The sequence below is a fragment of the Rhodamnia argentea genome, chromosome 6 (genome assembly GCF_020921035.1).
Source record: "Rhodamnia argentea isolate NSW1041297 chromosome 6, ASM2092103v1, whole genome shotgun sequence".
NCBI classification, from domain to species: Eukaryota; Viridiplantae; Streptophyta; class Magnoliopsida; order Myrtales; family Myrtaceae; genus Rhodamnia; species Rhodamnia argentea.
The window spans coordinates 6536596-6556666 of NC_063155.1; the positions used below are offsets into that span (position 1 = coordinate 6536596).

Here is a 20071-nt window from a genome sequence, read left to right on the forward strand (position 1 = left end):
CAGAGAAAAGCATTTGATAACAAGAAAAAATTTCTATTGCTGGAACAAAAATTCATTTGGTAGCGGTTGAAAGTTTATACTTACGGAACATTATTAACACAAATCTTCAACAAAGAATTATTGTCAATGGCTGAAAAATTTGTACTTCATTTTTATTTTTTTTAAATTTCTTTAAAAAATATAATTTTTAAAAATAAAAAAATATACATTATTTATTTTTTATTGCGACGGCTAGAGACGACGACCTAGCAGCGGCGGTGGGTGGCAATGGTTGCGGCGGCGCACGGCGGTGGGCGATGATCGGCGATCAATGGTGGTCGCGAAGGCGGTCGGTGGCTAACGACGGCCGACGGAGGCCGGTGGTGGGCGGTGATGGGTAGCGATGGCGGAGGCGTGGTTGGGAGATAGATGAAAATGAAAAGAGACCGAAATAAAAAAGATATTAATGTTGAGAGATTTCTATTTCTAAAAGAGAAGTAATTTTTTTTAACTTCTGAAATTGGCTTAAAAACAACTTCAGAAGTAAAAATTTGCTTCAGAAGTAGAAATATAATATCGCGTAACCAAACAGATTTATGTTTCAGAAGTTGCATTACCAAACAGGTTTATGCTTTAGAGGTACTTTTGGAGCAGAAATTCATTTCCAAAAGTATTACCATGCGCGCCCTAAATAACATGTCAAACATTAGTTATTCCTTTGGCTTAGTTTCGTCTCTGCAAGTTTGCAATCCTTCGTTGGAGTGAACTATGGGCAAGCTACCGATAGCCTCCAGCCGTCAGAGTCCACGGCTAACTCCAAGAATCGACGACGACCGGGAAGGTCAGGCTGTACGGCACCAATCAAGGGCGCTAGTAAATCATGTTCTTCATGTGCTCATTGTCACCTTTGCTGCAAATATCATCCTAGTTTAGGAAGCACCGACACTCTCTTGAGACCTTCATATCGAGTCCGACACTCTCTGACATGCAAGGTCAGCACTCCGCACACTCCAACGACGCGAGAGTCTAGCTGTTGGGGGTATGATTCATACTCTTCATCATCGGGAATGCACGCGAGTCCCGCTCTCAATCTTAACAAGAGGTGCGATGTGCTAATTATAGTAAAATTTTCTGTTAGATGTAATTCTAATTTAAGGGTGAACAAAGATAAATCTTGCGTTGATTTCCTTTTTCCCCTTTTAGCTTTACTTCGTTTGTAGTTTGTATGTTGAATCCTAATGCCAATATCCCGACATGCCATTTCGACATATAAGATGTCAATTTTAAGCATTTTCAATTAATTAAGGGTAAAAAAAATATACGATTAAGTCATATATCCGGCCATCCCAAATTAATGTACCTAGCTAGCCAAAAGAAAAAGCTAATCGTGAATTCCTAACGTAAGAAAAAGAAGAAATCACCACCGATACTTATCATGTATATACAAAAATATTTATTAATACATGTGTCTCAATGTGTCAAAATTTTTTATTTTTTTAAAAATGACTTGTCGGTATGTCGTATCGCGTCGTGTCGGTTCTACATAAGTCCTAGTAGATGACGTTCATGTGGGCATCGAACCCGAGTACCCACTTGGCCAGGGTGTCATTCCGCGCAGGCTTCCCTTGCTGACGAACATGCCTGGGATGAGGGTTGGTGCTTTTGGGCCGCCGGCATCCACTGACAGATCGCAGTCCAGAAGGCCAATGTGGCCTTGTTGTTGATGTACTTCAAATTCTTCAACAGGTCCACCTTCAGTTCAGGGTCTCCCCTGTTTTTCCATAAGTATAATTCCTAAACAGAGGGAAAAATCTGGCGTAAAGAGTCTGCTCAATACTAATCCAATTTTTATTCTCTTCGTGACAAAAGGAAAGCATCAGGCGACTTCCATGACGCCAAAACGGGTTTTCGCGGATTTTCGGCTCTCCTATCCTTCTTCATTCTTCGCCAAGATGAGCTCGTCCTCTTTTGTCGGTGAACCGAGACGTCGATCGGAGTTTTGCTTCGCTCTCTCTTCTTTCGCTTGGCTGAATGATCTCTTCTTTGTTTCCAATTGAGTTACTTTCTTCCTTCATTGACGGATTTGTACCACATTCCACGATACATTATGGTTTTCTTTTCTTCCTCCTTTGAATCAAACGACGAAAGTGATACTCAGGACATCATAGCTCATAAACGTATCGATATCCTTTCTTCACCAAGTTGAAGTTTCTCTTCAAATCGATTTCAGGCAAACAAAAGAGCCAAATCAAACATCGTTTATGCACACTTTTACTGGCATTTCTCTGGCAAGCCACGTTGGCCGCTTTATATTATAGTAATGCTTTGTAGGGATTTTTGATCACACAAATTACCGATCGCACTTAAGCAAGCAATTATTAACCATTGTGGCACTTAGGTGGTCGAAAAATTAAATTGTGTATGTTGTACGATTCTGACATTTATAGTATCTATAATCCAAATAATTTCTATCTTGTGAATAGGGGCGAGCAAAAAGAATTAACCGGACCGGGAACCGCCGAGATCGGATCGAACCAGCCAATCGGTTTGGTTTCCCAAGGGCACCGATCTCGTACCATATTCCATAAAATTGGAAGCGATAATTGTCGGTTCGGTTCTTAGTTCCAATGATGAAACCGCCCATGCTAACCGCTCAGACAGGACCGAGTACTTTTTATTTTTATTTTATTTCTTAATTTTTTTTATAAAGAAACCATTTAAACTCTTCATTATTAGGGGCACTTTTACATATTTAAAATGTGAATATGTGCTTCAAGCATATGCAATCGGTTCTACGGGACCACCCGAGAACAGGACCAGATTAGTTAGTCTGTTTCGTTTCGGTTCGAAGCACCTCCTGTCTAGTCCATGGTTCTTGAATTTGGGAACCGATCTCTTTGATCCGGTTCCCGATTTTAGGGTGGGACTGGATCGGGTCAGGAATTGATCACTCTTAATTATCAGTAATAAATAAAAAGAGAGAAAAGAAAAAACGCAAGAACAATTCTTGGAAGTATCTCGGACGTCAAAGATAGCAAATTGCTTTCTCCCGAAACACAGGCAATTGGAGATATTGCAATGACAGTGACAACAAAAACAAAATCAAAAACCCAGAATTTGAAATGGAGGAAAGAAGTAGACAAAGGATATGGCTCCCAGGGTCTTCGATGTCATGGCGCGCGCTTATTGCTCTATAAATAATCTCCTAAACAAGTACAAAAGAAATGGCTTCGTTAAACACGTTTGCCTGCCACCTACAACACTCAATCAGGGTTATTGCCAACCTTTGTTAGAGGATTTGACAAATTAACCTAAGAAAAAGGTCTAAATGCAACACTAAAAAGAGTAAAACAACACTATATATGTCCCAGTTCTTCTTTGTTTTTGAAGAACCCCCATGGCTTTGGGAGCAAATCTCAACGGCCTGTCCAAAAAGCATTGGGCAAGAGCTTCCTACTAAACCTGGCTGCGAGAGTCCCACCATTTTGACTAGTCAACCCAAGTCAAGCTCCGATTTGAATTCCTCCTCCAAAACTTGATGCTCGTAAAATTGGGCAAATAGTAGGAGCCCTTGCAAAATTTCCTAAACATGGAGATGTGTTTCTTGTCCGAGGCGGACCTCGACTCCTAGGTCCGGGTCCATTTCGAACCACCTCGACCCTTTTTCGCCACCTGACTACGCTCGCTTGAGTCACATGGCAATCCCCCGCGCCATCAATCGAAACCCTAATTTTATCTCCCATCCATGAAAGACCTTGGAGGTGCAAGACCGTTCCCGTCGGATGACGATGATGTCTCCTGGATGCTGTGGTACCTGATCGAATGCTCAAAAGGGGCAGTCCCAAATGCTGAGGTTATCTGCCAATCATTACTGGCCCCAACTTGGGCATGATTGCTTGGCAAATACTCCCCAAAAGCTTTATCTGCCAGGTGATAGTGTGTGGGGCAGGGATCCTCCATCTCACCTGAATTAAATGCATCATATTATAAATTGAACAATAAAGAAAATTTACGATATTTATGTAATTAAATAATTAAATGTTAAATCATGCCTTCGTATAAAAGCTTAATCTTTTAGAATAGTGGTAGTGGTTCTACAAATCTTCATATAATATCAAAGCAAAAGATCATGAATTCGAATCTTTCCAGATTTCATTTGCCTCTCCAAGTATATATATCCATACTGACTCGGTGTTAGGGGTTGTGATAAAATAATTAAATGTTAAACTACACCTTCGTTTATCATATTAAGCTTTTAGACACTTAACAGTGGTCCTACATAATTTCACATTATGTGCATTAAATTGACAAATTAGATTTTATGTGATACCTAGTGTCAGTTGAGCTGTTTCAGGGAAGACAAGACCGTCAATCTCTTCCAATGTGCTCCAATGGGAGTAAGCTTCTCTGACCAAACTCTCAATATAGGGCTGCAAATACCATATCACAAAACACATGATATTAAACAACATGGCTCTACAGAAACTTGAGCTAGGGCATGAAACAATCTGAAAAATTAAATTCAATGGGTACCCTGATAATGTTGTTTGAGAGGTCCTTGTGGGTATGGATTTGCCCATTAACCACAGCTCTTTCAACTTGACAGATTGGATTCAAGGTAATGGTGAAGGTGGGCCCCTGGAAGATGTAGTGCTTGTTCCCCTTCTCACAGGTCCTTGCATGTTTTATGGTTGCATCCCAGATCTTCTCGGACATTCCTGGTCCCAATATCTGTTTTTTCAAACAATTTTAAAAGTGATTAATCTCCAATTAAAGAAGCAAAATTTGATGGGGAAAAATAAGATAAATTAGAGAAAAGTAAAGAATGGCGCAAGTACCTTTCTTAGCTTACTTGGGTCCACAACAGACAGCTTCAAGAAATCTTGGACCGTGTTAATCCCTGCGTCACCAAGTTTCTTGTGAAATGCTCCCTCTTTTCCAATTTTCTCTAGACGCCACACTTCGTCCCCTAATTGTGGAGGATAATGCTTCTTGTACACTTAAATAACCAAAAAGAAAGGACAATAATATTAGATGATTAAATAATAAGCAAACCCTAATTCTATTTGCCATTTGAGTGAAGAACTTGGGACACAGATCATTGGACTGGTAGCCTCATCTCTTCCTATTTATGGTGACAGCTGGACAAGGACATGACAAAGAATTGATGGAGCCCGCATGATGCAAGACCAAGATTCTTCCTAGCTGTTAATCAAACCCTAGCAGAGGAAGATGACATATTTATGTTCAGTATGACATCGGTGCGGGCACTTTTGACCGGAGACTGAGATTTGATGTCTTTTGTTTACTAATCTGTGATTGAAGTGCTATGAATTGTGTGTAAAATATCTATCTTGACAAGTACCAACCTCAATGATATCTTGAGTAATACCTAACGAGAATCGCGCTTTGTTATGTGCAGTCCAACAATGATCAATGGACTTCGAGACCCAAAATGCTAACAAAGAAAGATCATGTAAGCTTATTGTAATATCTCATGCATGTGAATTAGTGTGAAGATGTGTTTGTATATGTGCTTGCGGTTGTGAGTACCGATAGGGGCATATGTACTCTGGACAAACTACAAGTTCATGTACAAAGAATTGATCATTTCATGTGGTAAATTGCAAGATTCTTTTTCATCTGGATACGCTATGAAATGAACATAAATCATGTTGTGTGTATTTATAAGATTGATTATGTGATCATATACCTATACATAACTAAGAATGGACATTAGTGCGAATACTGGAAAAAATTCAAACAACTCACATTCTCCTCGGTGATCTTTGACGGTGAATGCCTCGGTCATGGCCTCGTGTATCCTAACGCCTTGGTAACTCCCTGGAGAAACCCTAGCACCAAGCCTGAACTTCCTACTCCTGATCCAGCTGGAATTATCGGTCAGCTCAATTTCCCCAATGGAAGCCATCCCATTGTTCCTCATGGTCACGCTCAACTCTCCAGCGAGCAAAGGCCTTTTCCCTTGCCTCTCCCTAACAATGTTTCGTTCAAATTCCTCGCTCGTCCAATTAGTGCGGTCTCCTGGAGGAAAATCGCCGTCGAGGACCACGATCTCGACCTTGATCAGGCTAGGAAGAGAAGTGAGTACTGCTTGATCGCCTCTTGTGTCAACGAGGATGATCTGGAGCTGAGAACCGTCCACATCCATGATCTTGCTTCCGGTAAAAATGGGCAGATTGAGACTTTTGCTAAACCTTAACTCAAGGCTAGAAGGTTCTAGGGCTTGCATTCGGAGCGAGGGGACTCGCGTGAGCGTGCGTGAGCACCGTGCAAGGCTGCGCTCCACCTCTTCATTCACCTGAGCAGATAATAGAGAAACAATTAGACCTAAACAAATTTAAGAGTTTTGCCTGTGATCATAACATGTTATGGTCTAGGGTTTTCAGTGTATATGTTTCAAGTGGCAAAGTAATTCATTATGAGATCATAGAATCATAGTGCAAGTTAAAGTGATTGTGACGCATGATATATCATTAGGGTTCATCCAATCATACATGAAAATTTATTGCATTCAACCCATCTCCTTTTCTCCTCTCTTCTTTCCTTTTCCAATGAGCAAAGATCAACCATGAAAAGGAAATATATATTACCTTTACATGGATGTAAATTAGAAAGAGAGGAGGTTACTTTCAAGAAGATATTATCAAAACAAGAACCTACCACTCGACGAAGCATCGGCTCCAAGCCCGAGCAGAAGTGCTGCAAAGAGTTCACCATCACCACTTCTCCAATTACACTGGGTCAACAAATAAAGGAATTTCATACGATGAGGAATTTAGAAGAATGATTCGTATGCAAAAGAAAAAAAAAAAGGCAGATCATGAGGGGGTAAAGCGACCAGAAAAGGAGGAAATCAAGACATACGAAGCGAAGGAAGGTCGAGTTCGCATCCGTTTTTCGGAGGGCGGGTCGGAGTCCAAACCGGATTCACTAAGGAACCTTTTTGCAGCCATTGATGAAGTCCCAAAAGCGATCAAATCGAGATCGAGAGAGTGCGTGTGTTTTGGTGAAGGAAGAGGAGGGAGAGACGAGAGAGAGTTGGGAAGGGAGAGATGGCTATTTATATTGAGTTTGAAGAGAGAGAGAGAGAGAGAAGTGAAGAAGACGTTGAGGTTCGCATTAAAATATTCATCAGAAAGATGGACATCAAACTATTTGGAGTTGCCTGAAGCTTCGACGAACGGTGGAAGAAACAGCCGGGCAATCGGGGGCTTCGTAGCGACCTATATGATTTAACGACTTTGACGTTGACTCCCCAAAGTCAACTCTCTCTCTCTCTCTCTCTCTCTCTCTCTCTTGCTTTGTTGCAAGAACCGTACACATTTTGTAAGAGCTGAACACATCAGCAATTTGGACCAAAAAAACAGAAAAAACACAAGTCGGCAATCAGTAAATTGGACTACGCGGATCAAATAAAGATATTTTCTTGTTTTTTTTGTACCTTGTTTCTCCCTCTTTCTTATTTGGCATTTTGTCCCGGGACCATCTTGACTCACTTGTACACGATGATACGGCAACTACAACCACTAGTCATGACAGCGAACGCGGCCATGCCTCCCTCCCACTACGCAGACTTCACCGGCCCCTCCCTCGCCGAGCCCTCCTCTGTCCTTGACGAGGACAAGGGTGGGGCCGGGCCTTGCCGGTGTCACTCGAGCATCGGGCCACATTGGGGTGGCTCGCAACCTCGGTTGTCACGAGGTCACAACCATCGAGATAGGAAATGAGAAAGGCAGAGAGAGAGAATGCACGAACCTAGGGAGGCAAACGTGATCTAGCTAGATGGCGGTAATAAAAAGCACGGACAGGGGTAGCAGTGCGGCAACGACAAGACGGGGTGTGGTGGTGCGGCGTGGTGGTGAGTCAAGCGGCGGAGGTTATTCGGCGGTAGAGTTGGAGGAGTGGAGAGAGAGAGGGGGGGTGGGAAGGATTGCGTTTCGATGTTTGGTGTGAATTCCCTCTAAGAGACAACGATGTTTTGAATTAAGGGGTTAACTCTATCTAACTTTAGAGAATCCTAAGTTTATAGTAGCCCAAAATCCTTTGCGGTATCTAGGCATATCATAGGTTTCTCGGAACATTGTAGTCTAGCGCATGGTATCTTGGAAACATAAGAAATGTAAAACATACATTTTGCTTCAAAATCTAGGAAAATTTATCAAAAAAATCCCAAACCTATTATAATTATGTCATTTCAGTCCCAAATATTTTATTTTTTTTGGAAATTGAGTTATAAATATTTTGCGTTTATGTTAATTTAACCTATTTGATCGGCCAGCGCAAACGTTGTATCGCCGACGCTAAGGTGGATAGTTTTTAATGATATTTTTATTTTTTAAAGTTTCTCTTTTCTTTTTTTTCCTTTTTTTCTCCTTTTTTTTTCCCCACTGTGGTTGACAAGGCTACCTTTGTTAGCCGGCCACAGTGGGAAGAAAAAAAATTAAAAAAAATTAAAAAATTAAAAAGAGTCCACCTCAAGATCGGTCGGTCAAATGGATTGAATTGACACAAATGCAAAAAGTTTGGGACTCAATTAATAAACAAAATATTTAAAATTGAATTGGCACAATTACGGTATGTTTATAACTTTTTTGGTAATTTTTCCTCAAAATATGAAATAATGTGCATGCGAATAACAATTAAATTGAGCAATATGTGAATCATATATTTTTCACACAATAGATACGAAATTTAAAGTTTACAAAGAGACATTATGAAGCTTAGATGGGCAGCAATTTGTATTTGCCTGAAATTTTCTACTTTGTTTGAATTTTTAGCGGATCATAAGAGTTTACTTTCAATAATACGTTTCAACAAAATGATAAAAGAGATTAAAAAAAAACCAAGGACATTTTGGAAAATATGAGAGTTGGACACCAAATTTTAAATTTCGCTTTTGTGTTAGTAGAGAAGCATCGATAGCCACTTCATTGTGATTCACGAAATACTCGAGGATAGAGAAACTAATGCATGGATGGGCAGTGACAGCATTAGCAGACAACAAGAAAAAACAAGACAAGACTTAAATGTAACATGCTGACAAATTCATAATTTGATCGAAGGAACATAGAATACAAGGGTGTTTGTAATTGGGTTTTAAGCTTAGTTTGACTTTGGAATAAGATCAAACTCTGTATAATTGGAAACAAGAATTGAATTGATGTAAGCCAAACACAAAATAACATCTACTCTCCAATTGATTATTTCGAGTGGTTCGATGACCCGATTTAAACATGTTATAGCGTTGCTTCGCCCAATTTGGATATAAAATTGGGTTAGCATCCATCAAATATTTCAAACCGGGACACTCGCGTCATATTTACTTTCAAATTAATTTTTGTGTCAAAAAATTCTTAATTGGAATATACATACCGTATTTATCCCAAACTAATTTTCACATCACAAAAAGTCCAAGATCAATATGCCCGTGACAAATCTACCAACATCTGTGGGCAAAATTTGAGCAAAATTTATAAATTTTAGCAGATTTTCGAAACGTAAAGGAGACTTTAGTGAAAAACTAGTAGATTTGAGCAAATTTCCCAATCTTAATTCATTTTCTTTAGGTCTCCCTTCTCTAAAATGATTCGTTTACGATACCTATTCATGTTGAATTTCCATGTCGGATTTATGTCCCGCGCTAGTCATTCGAGTTTTTTGCTATGTGTGTTAGATATACTGTTTTGGAATTTCTTTCGTGCCATGAAAATTGATTTATGATAAATGTAGAACATGCGTATCAATTTGGGATTTATTATGGTACTAACCATTATGATCATACAGTTCTTTTCATTATAAATTTGCGTACTATGGCTCATGGATGGAAATTAGGATTAGTAACAAAATATCAAAATCAAATCTATCATGGTCAGATTTTGGCTCTAGGAAAGAGACGAATGTTTATTTTAAACGAAAAAAAAATAATTGTAATTGCTCAGGTGTGTGATGTGGCAAAAGGTTCATTTCCAAGAAATATCACATTCCTCTTGCGGCTTTTAGTTGTGGCGGAACCGGACTATACAAAGATCCATTCAAGACCATGACTTTTCAACAAGTATGACCAATTGGCAATTCTTTCTCCCTAGTCTTGAATTATTGCATTTGTGTCACTTCAGTTACAAACTTTTTAATTTGGTTTAATCTTAAATCTTTTGACAATTTGTTAATTGAGTCATTCCGACCAATTTTTACTGAAAATTGCAAATGTGGACACCGGTCGTTTTATGTGACACCGCCGGCGTTAACGTGTATGATCATTGTAATTTAAAAAATATTTTTTTTTCTTTTTCTATTTTTATTTGCTGTTTTTTTTTGTGCCACGATGGCCATGGACAGAGCCATTGCAACCTTGCCAATCAAGGGCAAGGGCACGTAGGTCCTAGCTAGATGCGGGCGAGGGCCGCCTCACTTATAGCCGTAGGCCTTACCCCATATATGGCGAGGGCCTTCACGCCTTCACCCTTGGGGCTACGAAGGCCTCATGCAGGGCCATTGCGGATTGCGAGTTGTCCGCGACTGCACTCGTGGTGTCACATATGACGATCAACGTAGGATTAATCGATAAATTATCAAAAAGTTTATGATTAAATTGATCAAATTAAAAGGTTTATGATCGAAACTTGGCTACCCTCTCCTCTAATTGGTTTTATATGCCCCCAACTCCCTTGGAATTTGTTATGTATTGACTCTAGTGGTGCTTATTTAGCCGGAACTTGAAAGTTAATGAAAGTACCTTCCTTTTCACAAAAAAGGAAAACGCCCGTTTGATTTAAATCGGGAAAATCGTACGGTTGAGGCCGTTTGGTCGCCTATGATACTAGGGCCAATAGGTCAAAAAAAAAATGGATTTGTGCTCGTCACCGTTCGTTCCTGGAAACTCCGTCGGAGCTTCGCGGCGACGAGGTTCGCCATCGCTCCCTCCCCGTTTTCACTTGCGGCCCCGTTTAGGGATCCGAACCAAAACCCGCGTCCGCGTGTCCGCCCGCATGCCACGCATTTGGACCGGACCAAGCGGTCGTGAGTCGCACGGTCTTGCTCGGTTTTACTAATATTATAATCTAAAGTTCCTGACATTTTAACGACTTCTGTACATAAAGAAGAAGAAGAAGAAGAAGAACAAGTTATTTTACTGACTGATTCTCCGAATTCCTCGTAATTTCCTGTCATTTTCCTCGAACCCCCCCACGATTATAATTTTCCGGGAAAATTCCCCCGCAGATCGGTCGATATCTGGTCAAAGTCTCAAATTTATTTCGAATTTTTCTATCTGAAAAATAATAATTTTATGTTCAATCTCAAATCTATTGTCGTCTTTTTTTTTTTTTGTGCCAAAGAAAAAATCACCAAATTTTACTCTAATATGAAACCTGCCTCACTAACCCTACGTCCAAAAAAGTCGTCAGTCTTTCTTAATTTTCTTATTTCAAAATGGTTTTATTTTGGAGAATTTCTTTAGTGGAGTGGATTTGTTATCCACATGGAAATGTCACGTTAATATGTATCTATCGCCCCATGAGTCAAGTTGGAACTGGACCACACGATAAATTTGAGAATACATTGAAAATTCGTAATTTTTTTTAAATAAAATAAAATTCAGAATAAATTTGAGATTGTACCGAAGTTTGGGGTTTTTCTCAAGATAAAAAAAAAGTTCGGAATAAATTTGAAATCGAACTTAAAACTGAAGATTTTTTTAAGGGAATTAGGCTTATTAAAAAAAAAAGAGTCATTTTACTGACTGAATCTCCAAATTCCTCGTAATTTCCTGTCATTTTCCTCGAACCCCACAATTTTTAATTTTCCGGGAAAATTCCCCGCAGTGTTGGATTGCGTCCCACGAAATGGTTAACGTCTTTGCCTTGAAAGTGCGACTATATTAATCACACTTTACACGTGGCACTCCTTATCTACCATTCTATTCAATTTTATTTTACTTACCCCCCTTTTTTTTTTTTGGGGGGGTGATGTGTTGGCCTTGGATAATCTACGGCATACATCGTTTTCATCCTACGCAGCTAAAGGGGAAGGTTTGATCATGTAGTTATATTGATTGCTGGCATGCCCGTAACCATTTCATGTTGTATCGATTCACGTTGCGCGGGACTAATTAGCAAGAGATGTGACCATGGTAAATGGAAATCCGAAACTCGGGTGCGTAAAATCGACATGAATGACGTTTTAAAATGCAAATTTGAAGGTGATTAGGGTATTTTGCCTGGTAATAGTCAACCGCACTCGATTGCACGATTTTTCTTTCTAAAGTTTGAAGAAAGTGAATAGGTTGACTTCAAAGGTTGTGTGTCGCGAGACTTCAACCTTTTTCTGAACCAAAATGAAACTTCAACTTAGCTTCTTAGAACTTTGGCAGAAATGACTCGAAGAAGAGGGCCTTGAATTCTCTCTCTCTCAGTTTGCTCATGACCGTGGAATTTGCTCTTTTCTTCGATTTAGACTTATCATACGGGTGTGTCGGGTCGTAAATTGTCCGAACACGACTAGACCCATTTAACCCATTTGTGACCTATTTATTACAATGCAAAACCTAGTGATTTATACCCAACCCAACTCGTACCTAACACATAACTATGACACATGTTGCTAATACAGTTTCTTATTTAAATAAGGAAAACATATATCTCATAAATTTCATAATTGTGGACATTATTTCATAATTTTAAAAAAAAAGTCTGATTTTTTTATTTTATTTTCTTTTTTTCCTTCTAAGTTCGGCGAGGGTCGCTGGCCAGCCCTTGCCTGGTGTTGGCAAGGGTCGGACGACCCTATCTGGATTATGTAAAAAAGGAAAAGAAAGAAAAATTAGAATACAATAAAAAAATTATTTAAAAATAAAAAAAATGAAAAATGATTTATTTATGATCAACTTAAGCTTGGGAAAAATTAGAAAAAAAAAAGTCATAAACTTTTTGTAGTTTTACCAATTCAATCATAAACCTTTTAAATTTGTCAATTTGGTCCTATTGATTGAAAATTACTGATATGGACGATAACCGTCTACATGGTACCACCGGTGTTGACGAGAATAATTTTTAATAAAAATATTCTTATTTATTTTTCCCTTTTTCCTTTTCCTTTTTTTTCTCCCTCTGCTAGTATCAGGTGAGGGCTACCCTCACCTAGAGGCTGCGGGAGGTTGAGGCTAGCAGAGGGGGAAAAAAAAATAAAATGAAAAAAATGGAAAAGAAAACAGAAAAAGAAAAAAATAAATATTTTTATTTGAAAAAATATTAAAATATTATTAAAAATTGTCAATGTCAACTTCGGCGGTACCACATAGGAAGACCAACATCTATGTCGGCGCTTTTTGGCCAATAGAACTAAATTGACAAAAGATGAAAGGTTTAAAGATAAATCGACAAACTTAAAAAGTTTATAATCAAATTGGTAAGAGTGTAAAATGTTTAGAACCTTTTTTTAACAATTTTCCCTTTAGGCTTGTTAGGTAACTCATTATTGACTCATTTAAAACTTTTTAGGTAACCCATTTATGACCCATTTAAATTTATTTTAAAAGTATAAAGTAACCCATTTATAACTTGCATCATTGTATATAAATTAAACTATGGGTTCTAAATCATTTTGCCACCTCTACTCAGCTCAATCAACATTGCCTTTTGCCCTAGACAACGATTATGAGACACTTGGAAGACGGGAAAGAGCCCCGTTGACTGTTAGTTTCGACTCTTGAAAAGTCCACCGGATTTTATCTCTTCTTTTGTTGTATTCATTTTCTTGCAAGTTCAAAAGTACCCTCGCTATTCTTGTCATTTTCCAGTCTTGCCCTCATATGTTTAGAGTTCATCCTCTCCAACGTTATAGATCTACGTCACCGCTGAAGCTTCGCCAAGGGTCCGTGAGGCTGACCGATGTCGATGGTCGCCGTTCGGGAGGCTCGCGGAAGCTGCAAATCTATTCGTCGAGATTTACAGATCTTTCTGCTCATCAAGATCAGCAGATCTGTTCATCGACCCCGGCTCTACAAATCTGTCCCGTCCGCAAGCTTGTCGAGTCGTGCCTTGGAGTGGGGTCGCTGGGCTTACGCGACCTCGGAGCCCTCGCCTGGGCTCGCGGTGGCCCTCGCTCAAATCTGCTCGTCACAAGGCTCGCTAGGTTGGTGCGATCCCAGTGTCGTCGCGCCTGGGTGGTGCAGCCTAGGAGGCCTCGACTGGGCTCGCATCGGCCCTCGCCGGAAGCTTACTAGGTCTCTCCATTTCTTCGCTGCCGTAGCGTGCTCTGGTTGCTTCTTCGCCGGGGTCTCTATCTTCCATTTATGTTTTTACTTGAAAGTTGCTTTGCAAGAAATGTACCAAAACTCAACTATCCAAATACTATTTACTTCAGTAAATACACGTTGAGTCGAAGATGTTTGATAAAATGGCTTTGCATATCTCCAAGACCGAACCAAACGCAGCCTTAACATTTTTTATACTGCGGCGGCCAAATAAAAGATCCGCATTTAACCCAATTTTACCAAAATTATTAAGCTTATTAATCACAAATCCTCCATCCAAACCCTAAACATCTATCTCTCTCCCTCTTTGCCCTGCACCAAGAATTGGCATTGCCTCCAGTCATCTACTAGATCTGCGGTTGCAGGAGGCAGGCGACATCAGCACGAGTGAATCCATGGAGGTTGCGGCCTCTATGATGGTGGATCATAGAGAGAGAGAGAGAGAGAGAGAGAGAGAGAGAGACCTATGAAACAACCGGCTACAATCATTTTATCATTGTATATTAATATCTTCTTTGAACTTGAATTTTGAGAATTTCAATTATTGTAGGGAATGATAATTCCTTAATACAAACTATACATGAATCAATGAAAAATGGCGAAGCAAATCAACCAACATCGCGATTTTCCGAAAGACAACCACGATGTCGATTTCCAATATCGCAAGCGCACGATGACTTTATCGAGGTGCAATGACTCCGTCGCTTAACCAATGCAACTCATGCATAAAATACCTTCCCTTCTCGTCGGTAGGTCAAGAGATAAAACTAAGAACAATAGTTACAAGTATCTCAAAATGTCAAAGATAGCTACCTGCCACCTCCCAAAACACAGGCAATTTGAGACGTTTCAATGATATCGACAGCCCAAGACATAAACCCAACATTTGAAATGCTGGAGAAAGGTACACAAAAGGACATGGCGAGAAAATATTAGGTGCTCCTACAGTGGCACGTCATCTCTGAGTTAGACCACTCAAAAATCGCCATGTGGCAAACCGGGCCCACGGTCAGCAAAATTCCGAACCCACCCTCGTCTCCGTCCTTGTTACTCTCCGTTACTGCTTCCCCCCTGTCAGCTGCTTCCCGATGACTGCTCTGGGCGACCTTTCTCTTCTTTGCCTATGTCATCCCACGAGAAATCTTCTCTCTCTCTCTCTCTCAAATCCCTCTTCACAAGCGTTCCATCGCGTGGTCCCCAACGTGAAACCATTGATGTATCTATTCGATGAGAACAACTTGCAATGTATCCATTCTGCACAGTAGCCTATTGGACATTAGATTTGAGTTTTTTTTCTTCTTTGCCTTTATTACTTTTATAAGTAAGAATGTTGCTAGATTTCATTCAGCAATGGTTTGTTTATAACTTTATACTACATCACTACCCTCCAAGATGGTCAGATTAGAGAATCGGCATTCTACTAAAGGGAACACATCCATTGATGTTTGTCTCTTTATCCTGACTTCCCTCGTCCTCTAGTGTTGTCATTACTTGATGAAGTTGTGTCATGCGCTAGTTGGATTTTGTAAAGGTGTGAGAATGTCGCTTAGATTTGATTTTTTTTTTTTTTCCCTTCTTGGCCTTCACCTTGTTCTTTTTCATTTTTTTGGGGGGGGGGTTTGTCTTCACCTTCCATGTCTGAACCGAGGTGTTTCTGCAGGATTCATATAGTACTTTAAGAAACTTTAATTGCAAAACCGATTCTTCGAAATTTCGTGATTCTCTTTGCTTACTCCATCATCATCTTATTTGCATTAGTTGTACTTGTATTATCATTTGTCAAACTGATTCTCCAAAAAAAAAGGGTGTTATCTTGCGGGTATGATGCCTTCATCCAATGTGAATGAGACTATTTAGACAAGTTCTACTATCATTGTGTGGATAGAACATGTGACTTGTTTTCTTGGTGTTTGCCTATAAGCGATATACATCATCCTATCATGAAGGTTCCACCTACAGTACTTAAAGATGAAATGAGAAATATTGAGTATTTGCTTCAGCATTTGAAAGACAAACTCACGAAGATTGATGAGAAGGTGCAGAAATTTAGGCATGATATGCACCATTTAATAGGTATTTTTTTGTTAGTTTGTGTCTTATTGGTTGTTTTAGTAGGACTACATGTTTTGAAAAAGTAGATAGTGGGAACTTGTAATTTTGCTAGTTTCGGTGATGAAGATTCAAAATCTGAGGCACGACGAGCATAGGAGTGATGCGGGCGACATGTTTTTTATGGTTCTGATGATGTAAAGAATGTTGCTGACATCAAAGGGTTTCATAGTTCTTGTTTTACAAAGCACCATCTTATGAATGGATGAAGAGTGAGATTTTGTGACGATAACCATTATTCCACAAGGCAATTACAAGCAGCGATTATTTGAATGAAATTTTCAGGTGGTTGTTGCATTCACGATGAGTACAACGTTGCCTTGTTTTTAACAGAGTTCTTTTTTCCATGATTTAATTGTGACTTGTTAAACATGCTATAATGATATTTAACAGCCACCATTTTGATGCTTCTTCTGACCTTCGGAATCTCTTCGGATACTATGCTTTCGGCAATTACTAATGCGTCAGAGCAACTTGTGTTCGGACGTCATCGGGGATGTTGCAGCAACTTCCGTCGCCTTCGTGATGCGTAATCGAGATACCTATGTTTGTCTTCTAAGTCTTTGCATTTTCCTTGCCCTTCTCAACAAGGTTTCTTTCAAGCGGTAAAGAACAACGTCGCTATAATATAGAAAAACAAAAGACAAGGAAACAATTTATTCTAGTCTAATCACCGATCTTGAAAGCTCTTCATGATATAATACTAAAATTAAAAACAAAAACCTAACTCAAAGAATCAAATATCATTCAAAATAACAACTTTGGTAACACTCCACATTCAACTCATAAGACTACTTCTAAAAAGAGACTTCTTGCTCAGCTTAGTGTGAATGGGGGCTACCAATAGCTATAGCAAGGGAAAAAAGAGTAGGAGATTTCACTTGGTAGAATTGGTCTTAGTTAAAAACCATTTAATTGAAGTTTAATAAGAGCTTATACCATTTTAATAAGAAAAAAGCAAAAGTCTAAGCAATTAAGAGTAAGTTTCTCAATTCTTAACTTTGGAAAATTAAGTCGGAGAAGAAAATGAAATTTTAGAGAACCTCTTAAATGAAAGCTCCTGGAATGGAGAACATTCATTCAACGACTTGAATGATACATATTTATTTTTAAATGGTTTAATATCGTTTACACTAAAGGTCGTTGCAAGTGGAAGGAAAAGCAAGAAGATTGAGTACCTAGTCATTGAGGATGTTGTCTATAAGATCAGCATTTAGGTGATACTCATGTAGTCCTGTTCAACCATTATACCACAAGATAGAAAAAAGAGTAATTACAAGCTGTGATTCAACAAAAAATGTTGCTTCACGTATATGTTTGGATTCAACAATTTTGAACCCATGTTCCATCAATGAACCCGATATAGCGAAAAGAGCAATTACAAACCGGGATTACGGATTCAAGAAAAAACACATGAAACACATCTAACTGAAAGATTTATAACTGGGTAACGAGAATCATCATCTTCAAAACCTCAAACCTAGATCTTTAAGCCCTAAGACATAAACAAAACAAACAATAACACCATCGCCACCTTCTAAGCCCTCTTGCCCCCGATGAGGATTCCTCCCGACTATTTATGCTGCAACCATATATTGTTGATGCTCTCTAAATTGTTCAACTCATTTATCACAAGTTGTTGAGAAGAGAGTAATTACCCTTGCGCAATGGAATAACAAATATATTTACATTGTACTACACAACATGGCTAGATCAATATTATCTCAAATAATACCACATCCGCAAAGGTAAATAGTACCCGACTCGAAATAGTTCATGAGATATGTTATGGTACTCCAACATCGATCCACGACAAACCATTTCTCATAAATAATACAATATAAAAAGATGAAACAACACTGGGGTGTAAATTGATTTTCATAATAAACACCTAATTAATGAATGGGGAAAATCCATTCATAATTATGGCAGCATGATGTATGGTGATTGCATCTACATAAAATAAATGACTCATTTAGTAGAATGTAACTAAATGCTTCCATGGATCTATTATGTTACTTCCAACTATTAAATACCCGATTAGTGAATGGGAAAAACCCATTCACAATCCCTAGCGGATATGATTTGAATGCATCTATATAAAAAAAGACCAAATTAGTAGAATGTAAATACAAATGGAGGACTAAGAGCAACATGCTTAATTATGAAACTTTGGATCTATTGTAGAACCATCAATATTGTTAGGATAAAAGGCATTACGGATCTGATTTGAATGCGTTGAATAATCAGGGAAATAAGTTTAATCATGTGTTGCTTGGGCAACCAACTCTACATTACAAAGTGTTAAATATGTTAATTGGCATCAATAGCTACTTATATTAACTTGAATAATAAGTCACTCACCTCAGCTTTCTATTCGCATTGAGAGTATTCCTTTCTTAGATTTTCTCTCTCTTTTTTCTCACTTGAGCTTTTAAGTCTTCCATAATCGATTCTCTTTCCTTTGTTTCAAAGGAGGAATACCATAATGTCACACAAAGAAACCTCGTTATAATCATCACTAGCATCCTCGGTCACAACCAGACTTGACTTGTATAATGAAATGTCAACCTTCCCTTTTTATAAGACTTTCCTCACTATGCTCATAGTATTTTCATCTTCGGCTCCCAAACTTATCAGTTCAAAAGATTCTTGCATTAACATGTAAAATCGATTAAATTTAGATGGACCCGTTGACATTTTAGGTGATTCATTAGTCACATATCATTGTTTAGCACCCTTAGTCCATCTTTTCAAAATATAGGAAGATTGAATACTCGTAATTGATATGTTCCCAATCAACATGCACAAGGCATGGCGATACAATCACTTCTTTAATTCAAATAATTTGCATTCACCATAAACTAAAAAGTCTGTTGCATCAAATCTGACAACATGTTCACATTGAATCCCCCTACACCGTAGAGTATACATTTCAATCGATCCATCGAGTGAAGTACTTGAAATCTGTTTGGAGATACTTTGCAACATTTCTTCATTAAACCTTTTGAATATGATACGAGTAAACAAAGATGCAGTAGCATATGTCAAAATCCCATTGTTCAAAATCTACATTTTGGGCTTCCCACTAGAACTATAAACATCTTGACTTTCAATTTCTCGCACATGCTTTAATTGTTCTTCATAGTGGTGGAGAAATTCTACAATGGTTAATGTCTTGATCGACATTTGCTAGAAGACATTATTAGTGCTCTCGGTCCTTTGACTTGATCTTATACCACATGTAAAAATATTACAACTTAAAGCTGAACTCCATTTATGTCTAAGGTCGTATAATATCCAAAGCCAATTGTTATTCTCAGTTTTCCACTCCTCTTCCATTTCCCTCTAAGTAAATTCAAAGTCATCCTCTAATCTGCATCTATACATAAGCGCAAAGAAATATCTATCATTAAACTCCATCTTGTGGTAAAGTTGTAGAATATTTTGATCGGCATTTTTCCAATATGCCAAGTGCATAAATAGTGTTGTGTATTCGAAAAAACCGTTCTAATGGTTTTTGTCATGGCTTGGTCTTGGTCGGTGAAGATGGTTTTCGAAGCCTTATGACCCATAGACTCCAAAAATACCTAAAATAACCAAATAAATGAATTAGCAGTCTCATCCAATAAAAATGCACAACTGAACGGAGTATTCTTCCAATGGTGGTTAATCCAACAAAAGGTACACATATCATATTATATTTATTGG

General features: G+C 38.7%; 1 protein-coding gene across 1 annotated transcript; it reads right to left on the reverse strand.

Annotated features, from left to right (window-relative positions):
- Positions 1-2993: 2993 nt before the first annotated feature.
- On the reverse strand, positions 2994-7012 carry LOC115743581 (protein SAR DEFICIENT 1-like). The gene is made up of 8 exons (XM_030678424.2): positions 6868-7012; positions 6664-6739; positions 5752-6301; positions 4818-4978; positions 4513-4710; positions 4310-4409; positions 3219-3944; positions 2994-3184 (listed from the first exon to the last, which is right to left on the reverse strand). The coding sequence occupies exons 1-7, from the start codon at positions 6954-6956 to the stop codon at positions 3712-3714; spliced, it is 1407 nt and encodes a 468-aa protein (XP_030534284.1). The 5' UTR covers positions 6957-7012; the 3' UTR covers positions 2994-3184; positions 3219-3711.
- Between the last annotated feature and the right edge of the window lie 13059 nt (positions 7013-20071).